The sequence below is a fragment of the Staurois parvus genome, unplaced genomic scaffold, assembly GCF_062004578.1.
Source record: "Staurois parvus isolate SC_StPar_1 unplaced genomic scaffold, SC_StPar_1.0 ptg000254l, whole genome shotgun sequence".
Lineage (NCBI taxonomy): Eukaryota > Metazoa > Chordata > Amphibia > Anura > Ranidae > Staurois > Staurois parvus.
The window spans coordinates 1,938,375-1,950,617 of NW_028318050.1; the positions used below are offsets into that span (position 1 = coordinate 1,938,375).

Here is a 12,243-nt window from a genome sequence, read left to right on the forward strand (position 1 = left end):
TAGGCAAAGTCACTGACTGGAGATCACGGCTGTATTTATAGTGATAAAAGGTGGAGCTTTTCTGAACAATGACCCTGTCGCTGTACATTGTGACATATCAGGAATTATTCATACAGTCTGGTGCAGTTACTGACAGGTCCACTTTACTTTTTACAAGTTTTTCACATTTGTATTTAACATGACTGTCCGGTTTCCTCTGACAAAAAAGGAACATCTGCGTCTCTTCTAAACAGGGGCGGACTGACAACTCATGGGGCCCCCAGGCAATAGGGGATCATGGGGCCCCTGTGTTCTTGCCCAAACTCAAAAAAGCCTATGAAAAAGGTACCAGGGGCATCCCATGGGCCCCCTACTGACCCCGTGCCCTCGGGCAGCGCCCGAGTTTCCAAATGGTCAGTCCCTCCCTGCTTCTAAACAACATGAAGGAATAGGTTTGCTTGATGTGAAAGTGAAAGCAATCGCACATATTTCTGTAAGGTGGAGCGACATTTCCACCCCCTCCCCTGTATACAGACATTATCCCAGGGAGAGGAGAAGACGAGAATACAACCATTACTGACCAGAGACCGGCTGTGATCAGACAGAGAAGGAAATGGCAGCATCAGGGGAAGAGGGGGCAACACTGAATGATCAGGAAGCGGCACTGATTGATTGGGGAGCAGCATCGAATGATCAGGAAGCGGCAGCGAATGATTGGGAAGCGGGACTGAATGTGCATGGAGCGGCATCGAATGATCAGAAAGCAGAAGCGAGTGGTCGGGGAGCAGAACGGTAAGATGATCCAAGTCATTCTAAACATCTGTCTATACTTTGTAACATAAAGGCCCAGCAATCATTTCTATATGTACTGAGGAGTGCAGAAGAGTCTCTTTAAGGATGAGATAAGATCAGCCAGAAACTGTCAGCGGCCCAATCAGCTGCAGCCATTAAACTTTGTTTTATGTGGCTGGGGGGGGGGATACTGGTGACATCATTGATCCTATGTGGCCCCGTGGTCACATTTGGAGAATATCCTGGACCAAGTCTAACCATGTGGCCTTTTTAGGTTGATGATATCACCAGCCTCCTCGCTCCTTTTCTAGGACTGACTTCAGGGAATTCCATGGCTGCAGCTGACTGGGCCTCCGGCCTGCTATCATGTGACTGAGTTCAGCTTGTTTTTCACCTCCTCTTTTAATGCATATATGCAGAACCATGAAAACTTGGCTTTATTTTTTTTTTTTATATAATTAATTTTTTATTGATTTTTAAAAAGCTTACAACCAACATAGTAGCACAAAATCGTGGAATAACATGCACAAGGCAATGACTTCTTTTCTCCTATCAACATGTTTTTATTTGAAGTGGGGTGGGGGTGGAGCCTGATCATGGCGGCTCGGGAGAGCGTGGAGTAAGCACTCCTCGCTCCCTTCCCCGTTCATCTCCCCTGTGAGGTCCCGGTCCCAAACCTAGCTGTACTGGAGCAGTAGTGGAGCATACTGGAGCCTTACCCGCCCGAAGAGGGCGTCCCGGAGACGGCGTGGCGGCGAGCCCAGAAGGGAGACTGCTGAGTCCCTCTCTCACTTGGCGTCTCTCGTGGTAGCTCCGGAGCAGGACTGGGGTTGTCAGGGAGACGAGCATAGCGGCATAGCGGCTCTCACACGTGGGCAGCCGCGGAGGAGCTCTGGGAGTAGAAGAAACAGCCGGCTTTTCGGCGTCCAGCAGTTCAAGGGAGAAGAGCGAGCAATGTAAAGAGGGGTAAGGTGGTACGTTGCCACACACTTCTATACTACTTCTACCCCTCAAACTTTCATACCTCCTCCAACCCAGAAGAATATGGAAAGAAGGATAAAGGCTTAAAGAGACCCAAAGGAATCCCCCAAGGAAAGACAACTATAGCAGAGGACTGCATTCTGAAAGATATTCCAGCGTGGAGGGTGAGTGATAACAACGTGCACACTGCAGGGGCTGTCATATACTCCCTATATATTCCCTATATCCTGGACTCATGTACTGGATTTTCCTTTTTTGTATACCAGTTTTTAAGCAAGGCTTTCATTGTGCTTGCACTAGGACATTATATTTTCTAAATTGAGAGAAGGAATTTGGGGATTCCCCGGGGGGGTCTGAAGGTTTGGAGGAGGTGAAGACATGAAAGGTAAAAACACAAAAGGGAGTGGGTCTAAGAACCCTCAAACTGGTTCGATTAAGAAGTATATACCACAAGGAAATTGGACCCCAGAAAGATCTCAAGGAGTGAGTGAAAAAAGTGAACTGGAAATAAGTTTGGATAATAGTCCGAGACTTTCCCTGGGACCGGTATATAGTAGTCAACAACCATCGGAAGGTATAGGGCCGTGAGAATCTGAAAGAGATCTGCAATTACCAAATAAAAAGGAAATGGCTGAGATGTTTAAAAAATTGGAATTATCAATAAAGCAAGAGATGGGGATAATTCGGGAAGAACTGGAACAACTGCTAACTAGGATGGAGGAAACTGAGGAAAAAGTTCAGGGTCATGCTCAAGCTATCCTAAAATTAGAGAGATGGATAATAGACAATAGAAAAGAACAAAAAAGACTTTTTTTTATGATGGAAGAACAAGAAAATAGAGACAGGAGAAATAACTTAAGAGTCAGAGGAGTCCCAGAGATGACCCAGGGGGAGGATTTAAAAGAGTTAATCGGCAAAATTTTGAACTCCATAGTGGATAAAGCGGAGGTGGTGATGTTTAAACTAGATGGAGTGTATAGGATAGGGAAGTTCCAACGAGAAAAAAGATTGGAAAAACCAAGAGACATAATAGTCAAATTCCATAATTATGGAGATAAAGAGGAGATATGGAAAAAGATCAAAGGAAGAACAAGTATTCCATATGGTGAGAAAAATATCCAAATTTTTGCGGATTTAACAGCAGAGACTTTGAGAAGAAAGAAAATGTTGAAACCTTTATTAGAAGAGATGAAAAGACATAAAGTGAAATATAGATGGGGACAAGTAGCGAGTTTGGTCGGTTGGAGAGATGGAATTTCGGCAACTTTAAGATTTCCGGAAGATATGGAAGATTTTTGTGATAAATTCGGACTGCAGAGACTAGAGATACCGGGTTGGGAAGTGGAGGAGGGAGATTTATACACCAGTAGGGAAGGAAAGTGGCAGCTGGTTGGAAGAGTAAATAGAGAGTTATTAGATAAAGGGACCTCGGGGAGGGGGGGGGAAGGGGTGCGGTCATGAGCGGAGCCGAACCTCCAAGGTAGGGATCAGAGGTGGATTATGATCCAAAGGCAAAGGAGGCCTTGGGGGGGGGGGGGGGGGGGCGGTCGGGGGGGAGTTACGGGGGGGGGGGAGATGGGGAGGGCAGAGAGAGGGGGGGGGAGTGTGGGGTTAATGTTCTGCAAGATATCCGGGCCTAATAGAAGGAGATGGACTAGAAGAGAGAAAGATAAAATCAAGAAGGATGGAAGAGATACAGTTTATAACATATAACGTGAATGGGTTGAATTGTCCTGGGAAAAGATTTAAGTTGTTTAAGGAGTTACATCACAGGGCAACGTCAGTGGTATTTTTGCAGGAGACACATTTTGAGATAGAATCAAATGTGAAATTAAAATCTAAATACTATCCAACATGGTTTTATGCTGACTCTCCAATTAAAAGAGCAAAAGGGGTGGCAATAGGATTGGCAAAGAATATGAGATTTGAGTTGGAAGATAGAAAGACAGACCCAGAAGGGAGATTCCTGTTTTTGAAAGGTAAACTACAGGGAATTGAATGTACACTAGCCAACATATATTGCCCCAATAAGAAACCGGAGATCTTTCTAAAGGGTTTGCTAAAAAAATTGATAGACTTTAAAAAAGGGCGCTTGATAATAGCAGGAGATTTGAATCTCTGTATGGACCCACAAATGGATGCAACCTCCCTTGTGCAGAGAGAGGGGGGTAGGTCCCTGAGAGCTTTGAGGAAGGTGATCCACGAGTACCAGCTGGTGGACACCTGGAGAATAATGCATATGAAGGACAGAGACTATACCTTCTTCTCTAATGCACATGAGATATACTCGAGACTGGATTACATTTTAATAGATCATCAACTCATTGAAATGCTGGTTAAAATAGAAATAGAGACAAGAACTTTTTCGGACCATGCCCCAGTCATAATGAAAATGGGATGGGGAAAAAGGTGGATGGGAGGTTTAGGATGGAGGTTAAATGAGGCTCTTCTATTGGATGAGGATATTGTGCAGAAGATCAGTGAAGAGATTAAGGTATATTTCCAGGAGAATGAAACAGAGGAAGTATCGACAGCTACAGTATGGGAAAGTCATAAGGTATATATAAGAGGAATCCTGATTGCGATGGGAGCAAGGAAGAAAAAAGAAAGAAGAGAGAGGGTTAGTGGACTCTTAAAGAAAATCCTGGAATTGGAGCAGACACATAAGAAAAAAATAACAATAGAAACAAGACAGAAGTTAAGGGATAAAAAAGATGAATTAGAGAGATTGATGGAAGAGGAGAGGAGAAGAGTATATAATAAAGTATTAAGTGAAAGATATAGATGGGGTGATAGGCCAGGAAAATACTTAATGAGAGCCCTGAATAAGAAGAAGAACAGGAATTATATAGAAAAGATAAAAAGCCCTAAGGGGGAGATGGTCCACTCAACTAAAGAAATCATTAAAGTATTTACGGAGTATTATAGAAAGTTGTATAACATCAGCCACCAAGGAACACCAAAAGAAATTAGAGAAGGTATTAACGAAAAAAGGAGGATATATTTAAAAAATGCGGGAATGCCAAAGCTTAGTGAAACACAACTGAACTCTTTGGATGCAGAAATTTCTCAGGAAGAAATAGAAGTAGCACTAAGAAGTACAGAGGGAGGGAAAAGCCCAGGTCCGGATGGTTATACTGTTAAGTACTATAAAAAATTTAGTGAAGTACTGTTACCAAAGTTAAAGAAATATATGAATGATTTGGGAGGTGGGATGGAGGGGAGGAGGGAATCCCTTCAGGCCCATGTAGTTCTCATCCATAAGGAGGGAAAAGATCCCTCTCAGTGCTCTAGTTACAGACCAATTTCATTATTAAACACTGATACTAAGCTGTACGCAAAGGTTCTAGCAAACAGGCTGAAAGATTTAATGCCCGAATGGATCCATGGAGACCAGGTGGGCTTTGTCCAGGGGAGAGAGGGTAGAGATAATGGTTTGAGAACTCTGATGCTTATCCAGAAAAGTAGAAAAGGGAAAGCCCCGGTGGTGCTCTTGTCAATTGATGCCGAAAAGGCGTTTGATAGAGTGGACTGGGGCTTTATGATGGACAACTTGGAAATGTTGGGGATGGGACAGAGAATGCGTGAATGGATAGGTAAACTATATAAGGAGCCCACCGCAATCATCACGGTAAATGGGGAGAGGTCGGAATCCATTGGGATGTCCAATGGAACAAGGCAAGGATGCCCATTGTCCCCTTTGCTGTATGTATTGACATTGGAACCCCTCCTATCAATAATAAGGAATAGTGGAGCGGTAAAGGGAATCCAGATAGAAAATATAGAACACAAAGTAGCGGCCTTTGCGGACGACCTACTGTTTTATGTAGGCAACCCCCGAATAACACTACCAAATATAATGAAGATCCTGAAGGAATACGGTGAACTATCTAATCTAAAAATTAACCCAACAAAAACGGAGATTTTGAACATTAATATACCAAAGAGCGAAAAAGAAAGGCTACAAAAAGAATTCCCCTTTATCTGGAGAGAAAAAGATATAAAATACCTAGGAATAAAACTTGCTACCTCATATAAACAACTGTATAGATTAAACTATATTTCTCTGATAAATGAGATTAAGGACGAACTAAAAAGATTAGAAGGAGGGAATCCATCATGGTTAGGACGAATAAACCTAATTAAAATGGTAATTATACCTAAAATACTCTATAGATTTCAAATGATCCCGATCAAACTCCCAGAGGTCTTTTTTAAGATAATGAGAAAAATGTTAACAAGATATATATGGAGGAATAAAAAACCAAGAGTATCATATGAAACACTGAGTAGGACTAAAGAGAAAGGGGGGATGGGACTACCTGATGTCAAGAGATATTACAAAGCAGTAATGTTAGCAAGAATTTATGATTGGACTTTTAATCATAAGGGGAAAAGTTGGGTAAAAATAGAGAATGATCTGAGTGGAATTAATTTGAGTAAGATGATATGGGTTCCAGCACATTATAGAAGAATTAAAGAGGGCACAAGCACTTACACTTTAATTGTTTTAAGGATATGGGATAATTTACATAAACACATGAAATGGGAATTTAACTCTATATTAATGCCTCTTGCAAACACGGAATTTTTCCCTCCAGGAAAAGATGAGATATCAGGGAGATGGTTTAAAAAGGAAGATATCCAATTGAGAGACCTATTGGTAGAGGGAGAATTGAGAACATTTAAAGAATTAAAAGAGATGGGAGGAGACTTGTTTACTAAAATAGATGAGTGGAAATATCATCAATTAAAATGTTTTATAGGAACTCTCCCAAAACCTTTGAGATTAAAAAAGGAGTGGAATATGTTCGAAAGGCTATTAGAAACACGTAGAGATGGGAAACACGGAGTTACAAAAATGTATAGAATACTTACAGAACTAGACACAGACACAAAGTTAATTTTTATAACAAACTGGGAAAGAGATATGGGGGTGGGGATAGATGAAGATCAACAGAATAAGATATTTAGATTAGTTCACGAGAGTGTTAGTATGAGAGACGTTGAGATTAATTATAAATGTTTGACACGATGGCATATTACACCGAGCACTGAGCACAGGATGAGGGGGGAGAATTCAAAAATGTGTTGGAGAGGATGTGGGGAAGAGGGCACGGTGTTTCACATATGGTGGCAATGTCCAAAAATTCAGGTTTTCTGGAAGACAATAGTTAAATTAATAGAAATAATAACTGGAAATGACATAGGATTAAACCCAACTATATGTCTCCTACATAGTGTTGAGACAACAGTAAATAAATATAAAGAATCAGGTGTATGGTACTACTTAAGTGCTGCAAAAGGGTTGATCCCCAAGTTTTGGCGGAAGACAGAGGTTCCAACGGAGGAGGATTGGATCAATAGGATCAACCAGATTAGCAGAATGGAAAAATCTTATCATATTCAGGAAGACAGGATGAAAATATACTATTCACGATGGGAAAAATGGGAAAAATCCGGATTGAAAGAGAAATATAGAAAACTCTAAACTAGGAAGTTATTTGAAGTTACTGGGCCTAGAGAGAGTGGAGATCTTGCAGAGGGGAGGGAGAGAGGGGGGGGGGGGAGGAAGGTGTGGGTCGGGAGGGAAGGGAAAGAAAAGAGGTAAATAGAAGGGACAGAGTAGAAATGTATGGATATTTTATATGTATAGTGTCTCTTCTAATGGAATTTTTGTAATAATGTGAAAAATTAATAAATATTTAAATTAAAAAAAAAAAAAAAAAAAAAACATGCACAAGGCAATGAAAGAACAAAAAAAGTCTCATCGATGAGAGACATATAGGTACATACAAGTTCAGCACATAACAGTGAATTAGCCATCATTTTCAGACAATTGAGTACGTAAATCGGAAACGGAAAGATCCAACGGTTCCCAACCTGCCTCAAAGATGGGGACAGAGTTAGCATGCAAGGCAGTGAGGTACTCCATTCTTCTAATCTCTGCTATATCCTTCACTGATTCCGATTGTGTAGGAGGCGTAGTAGAAAGCCAATGCATGGGAATAGTTCTCCTGGCTACTGTTAAAACATGAAAAGATAGTTTCCTGGCAAATTTGGAGAGGCCTGAAAAAGGTAGGCCCAGCAAAAAGTGGATAGGCTCAAATGAAATAGGAGCCTGTAAAAGTAGCTGCAAAAGGTTAAGGACCTCTCTCCAGAAGGGTACAATGTGTGCAAGTCCAGAAAATGTGAAAGAGTGCCAGTTTCCTCGCCACATCACCAGCAGACAGGAGAAACACTCAGATTACGAGCATGGAGAACCTCAGGGGTCTTATACCAAAACATCAGTATTTTGTAAGTGTTTTCTTTGTATACTACACAAATAGAAGATCTGGAGGCAGCCTCCCAAATCCTACTCCATTGATCCAAGGCAATATCACGTTGGAGGATTCGGGGCCATTTGGGCATATAAAGGTGTGTATCAATAGTAAGGGGCAGGCGTCATGAAGCAGCTTATAAGTAGAGGAAATGATTGCCTGTTGTTATGGACCCTGAATGCAGATGTGTACAAAGGGAGTAGGCTTCTCAAGAGTTAGAGAAGGGGCTTTGGAGGAGAAAAAGTGACGTATCTGTAGATAAACATAATACTGGTGAGGTGACATACAAGTAGCTTTTTTGAATCTCAGAAAAGGACTTAAGCTTACGAGTCAATGGGTGGACCAAATGTCGCAATTGAAATAGATTGGCCTCGGCCCAGGGACTCACGCGAGCCAAAGCCAAACTATCTGGGAGACTGGGATTAAGTATGACATTGGTCAGGGGGAAACACAAAAACAGGGCAAATTTAACCCCACACCGTCTCCATATAAATAACGTAAAATGCATGGGCCCAAGCAGGAGATGTTTGTGAGAGGTGGATTCAATGTTGGTAATAAACCAGAGTAGGGAACAAGTGTGCATCGGATGTAATTGTAGCCATTGAATCTCAGCCCATTTATTATTGGGATGCTGGGAGGACCAGGAGACAAGAGAATGAAGGTGAGTAGCCAAATAATACGACACAATGTCTGGGGCCCCCAGACCTCCCCTAGATCGAGGAGAAAGAAGGACCATACGGGCATTTCGGTGAGATTTATTATGCCAGATGAAGTGGAGGAAGGATCTCTGAAGGGAGTGCAACTTGGACATGGGAATAGGAATAAGAAGCGTCTCAAACAGATACAGAAGTTTGGGCAGTATGGTCATTTTTAGCACATTAATCCTTCCAAGGAAAGAGATGGCGAGATTGTCCAAAGATTTTAAGGATTGAGAAATTGCATGAAACAGGAGAAATTAGCTTCATAAAGGGAATGGTAAGAGGAGGTAAGGCTAATACCTAAATACCTCAAGGCGTGGGGGCACCATCGATAAGGATAGTTTAACTGAAGGGAAGATAAAATGGTAGATGGTATGTGGAGTGGTAATGCTTCAGTTTTAGATGCGTTAACCTTATAACTTGACAGGGCACCAAAAAGCTGTAAAGTGCGATGTAAGACTGGCAGAGTAACGTGGGGCTCCGTCAGTGTCAGCAAGATATCATCAGTGAACAAAGACAGTTTAAAGTCAGTATTGTGAGTGCGTATTCCATGGATATCCGGATTGGATCTAATAGCTATAGCCAGGGGTTCCAAACAGAGGATAAACAACAAAGGGGAAAGCGGGCATCTCTGGCATGTACCATTGGACATCCGGAAGGAAGGGGATAAGAACAATGCTAATTTGACGTGGGAAGAGGGAGTGGAGTAAAGGGCTTTTAAGCAGCTACAAATGGACCACTAAACCCAAACCTCTCCAGGACCAGAAACATGTATGACCAACTTAATCGGTCAAATGCTTTTTGGGCATCCAAGATCAACAAGAGGGCAGGAGTCTGGGACTTATTAACAAGATCAATCAGGTCAATGGTCCTCCTGGTGTTGTCTGTGGCATGTCTAGCCGGGACAAAGCCCACCTGGTCTCTGTGTATAAGCTTGGAGATACATTTGGCCAGTCTGTTAGTTAATATTTTCAGAAAAATCTTGTAGTCAGAATTTAATAAGGCTATTGGACGATAATTATCTGGAAAGGAATGGTCCTTATCCAGCTTGGGGATCACAGAAATATATGTGCATGTAAAATCATTGTGTGGATGTGACTCCTTCAGAAGATCCCAAAACAAGGACAAAAGATGGGGTGCTAAGATGCCAATAAAGGACTTGTAATATGAGTAAGGAAGACCGTCTGGCCCTGGGGACTTGTGAGTAGGAAGATGCTTGACAACATCCAACAATTCCTCAATGGAGATGTCCGCATTCAAAGCTATAAACATCAGAAGGTGTCAAACATGGCAATTGTAAAGAGTCCAAAAAGCATCAAAAGCAGCCATCTGAAGGGGAGGGGGAGTATCAGGGGCTAGGCAGTTATAAAGCTTCTCACAGTATTCCCCAAATATTGTAGCCATAACATGCGGGTCATATGTGGGTTTTCCATCAGACTGGAGTAGGTGGCCTGGTAGTGAGGGGGATGTTTGAGATGTAAGTCTATATTATGAGCATGCGATGCAGTTTATTAGAAAACTCATAAAATGTTTGCCTAGCCCAGGTGAGAAACTGGGCAGTTTTATGCAGGTCAAGAGCCCTAATTTAATCCAGTATGTAGGAAACTTTCTGAAGATGGGTTATCTAACAATTGACGTTTGGCTAAGGATAATTGACGTAAGAGGGCCTGTCTGGCACAAACCGAGGTCTTCTTTAACCACTTGACCTCCAGAGGATTTACCCCCCTTAATGACCACGCCTCTTTTTGCTACTTGGCACTGCACTAATCCAACTGATAATTGCGCGGTCATGCAATGCTGCACCCAAAGGAAATTTACATCCTTTTTTTCACACAAATAGAGCTTTCTTTCGGTGGTATTTGATCACCTGTGCGCTTTTTATTTTTCACGCTATAAACAAAAAAAGACCAAAAATTTTGAAGAAAAACAATATTTTTTACTTTCAGCTATAAAAAATATATAGTAAAATCAAAGTTAGTTATAAATTTGGCCAAAAATGTATTCTGCTACATGTTTTTGGTAAAACAAATCCCAATAAGTGTATATTGATTGCTTTGTGTGGAAGTTATAGCGTCTACAAACTATGGTATAGATACTGCAATTTAAGACATTTGTTTGCTATACAGCGCTGCGCTAGTTTAACGGACAATTGCGCGGTCATGCAATACGGTACATAAATGAAATTTATGTCCTTTTTTTCACACAAATAGAACTTTCTTTCGGTGGTATTTGATCACCTGTGCGTTTTTTATTTTTTGCGCTATAAAAAAAAGGGTGACAATTTTGAAAAAAAACAAACAATATTTTGGACTTTTTGCTATAAAACATGTCCAGTAAAAAAAAATTTAAAAATCAAATTTAGTCATAAATTTCTGCCAAAATGCATTCTGCTCCATGTCTTTGCTAAAAAAAAACCCCAATACGTGTAAATGAATTGGTTTACGTGAAAGTTATAGCGTCTACAAATGGCGGAAAAGATACTGGGATTTTTTTTTTTTTATAATACTAATAATGGCGGCGATCAGCGACATATGGCTGTGATCAGCGATTTATGACAGTGATCAGCGACTTATGGCGGGACTGCGGCGGACATTTTGACACTGGGGGGGAAAAGACTTGGGGTCACTGACATCCTCAGTTACACCAATACAGTGATCAGTGCAAAAAAAAACCACTGACACTGTACTAATGGCGCTGGGGAGGAAGGAGTTAACCTTTTTTATTCATGGAAAGGGTTAACTGTGTTAGGGAAGTGTTTTACTAGGGGGCGGGGGTGTGTACTTCACAGGGACAGGCTGATCCCAAGAGATAACGTCTTCTCTCTGGTTCAGCCTGTTCTGAACTGACAGATAGCAGGGATGCAATGTAAACATTGCAGCTGTGCTATCTGTCAGTGTTTACCGGTAATTGCCGGGATCCGATGATCGACTCCCACTGCCTCAATCAGCGGGACAGGTATAGCAGGCATGCGCCTTGCGCGCCCCCTACCTGTTTTACACAGCGCCGTTTAAAAATGGCGCTTTGCACACAGGTGCCGCCCTGCCGCAGTAAAAACACTGCGGCTGGGCGGCAAGCAGTTAAACGAGCGCCCATGGAAATACAAAGGCCTCTGAAAACAGCCTTATGGGCCTCCCAGAGGGTACAGGATGAAGATTCCAAGCCAACGTTATGTTGAAAATAGGCATCCAGAGCCCGAGATAGCTCCTTTCGAAGTTGTTCAGAGCTCAGAAAACTCTCATTGAGGCACCAGTGGCAGACCTTAGGGGAGGAGTTAGGAAGAAGGAGATTAACCACTTGAGCTCCAGAGGATTTACCCCCCTTAATGACCACGCCTTTTTTTGCTGTTTGGCGCTGCACTAATTCAAATGATAATTGCGCGGTCATGCAATGCTGCACCCAAACAAAATTTACGTCCTTTTTTTCACACAAATAGAGCTTTCTTTTGGTGGTATTTGATCACCTGTGTGCTTTTT

At 41.9% G+C, this 12,243-nt stretch overlaps 1 protein-coding gene across 2 annotated transcripts in view; it reads left to right on the forward strand.

Annotated features, from left to right (window-relative positions):
• Positions 1 to 529: 529 nt before the first annotated feature.
• LOC149459579 (uncharacterized) overlaps positions 530 to 12,243 on the forward strand; it is a 60,598-nt gene continuing 48,884 nt past the window's right edge. For both annotated transcript variants that reach the window (XM_089680937.1, XM_089680938.1), the window contains exon 1: positions 530 to 771. In XM_089680937.1, coding sequence (XP_089537063.1) covers positions 593 to 771 — 179 coding nt within the window. In that variant the 5' untranslated portion in view covers positions 530 to 592. The remainder of the gene's footprint in view (positions 772 to 12,243) is intronic.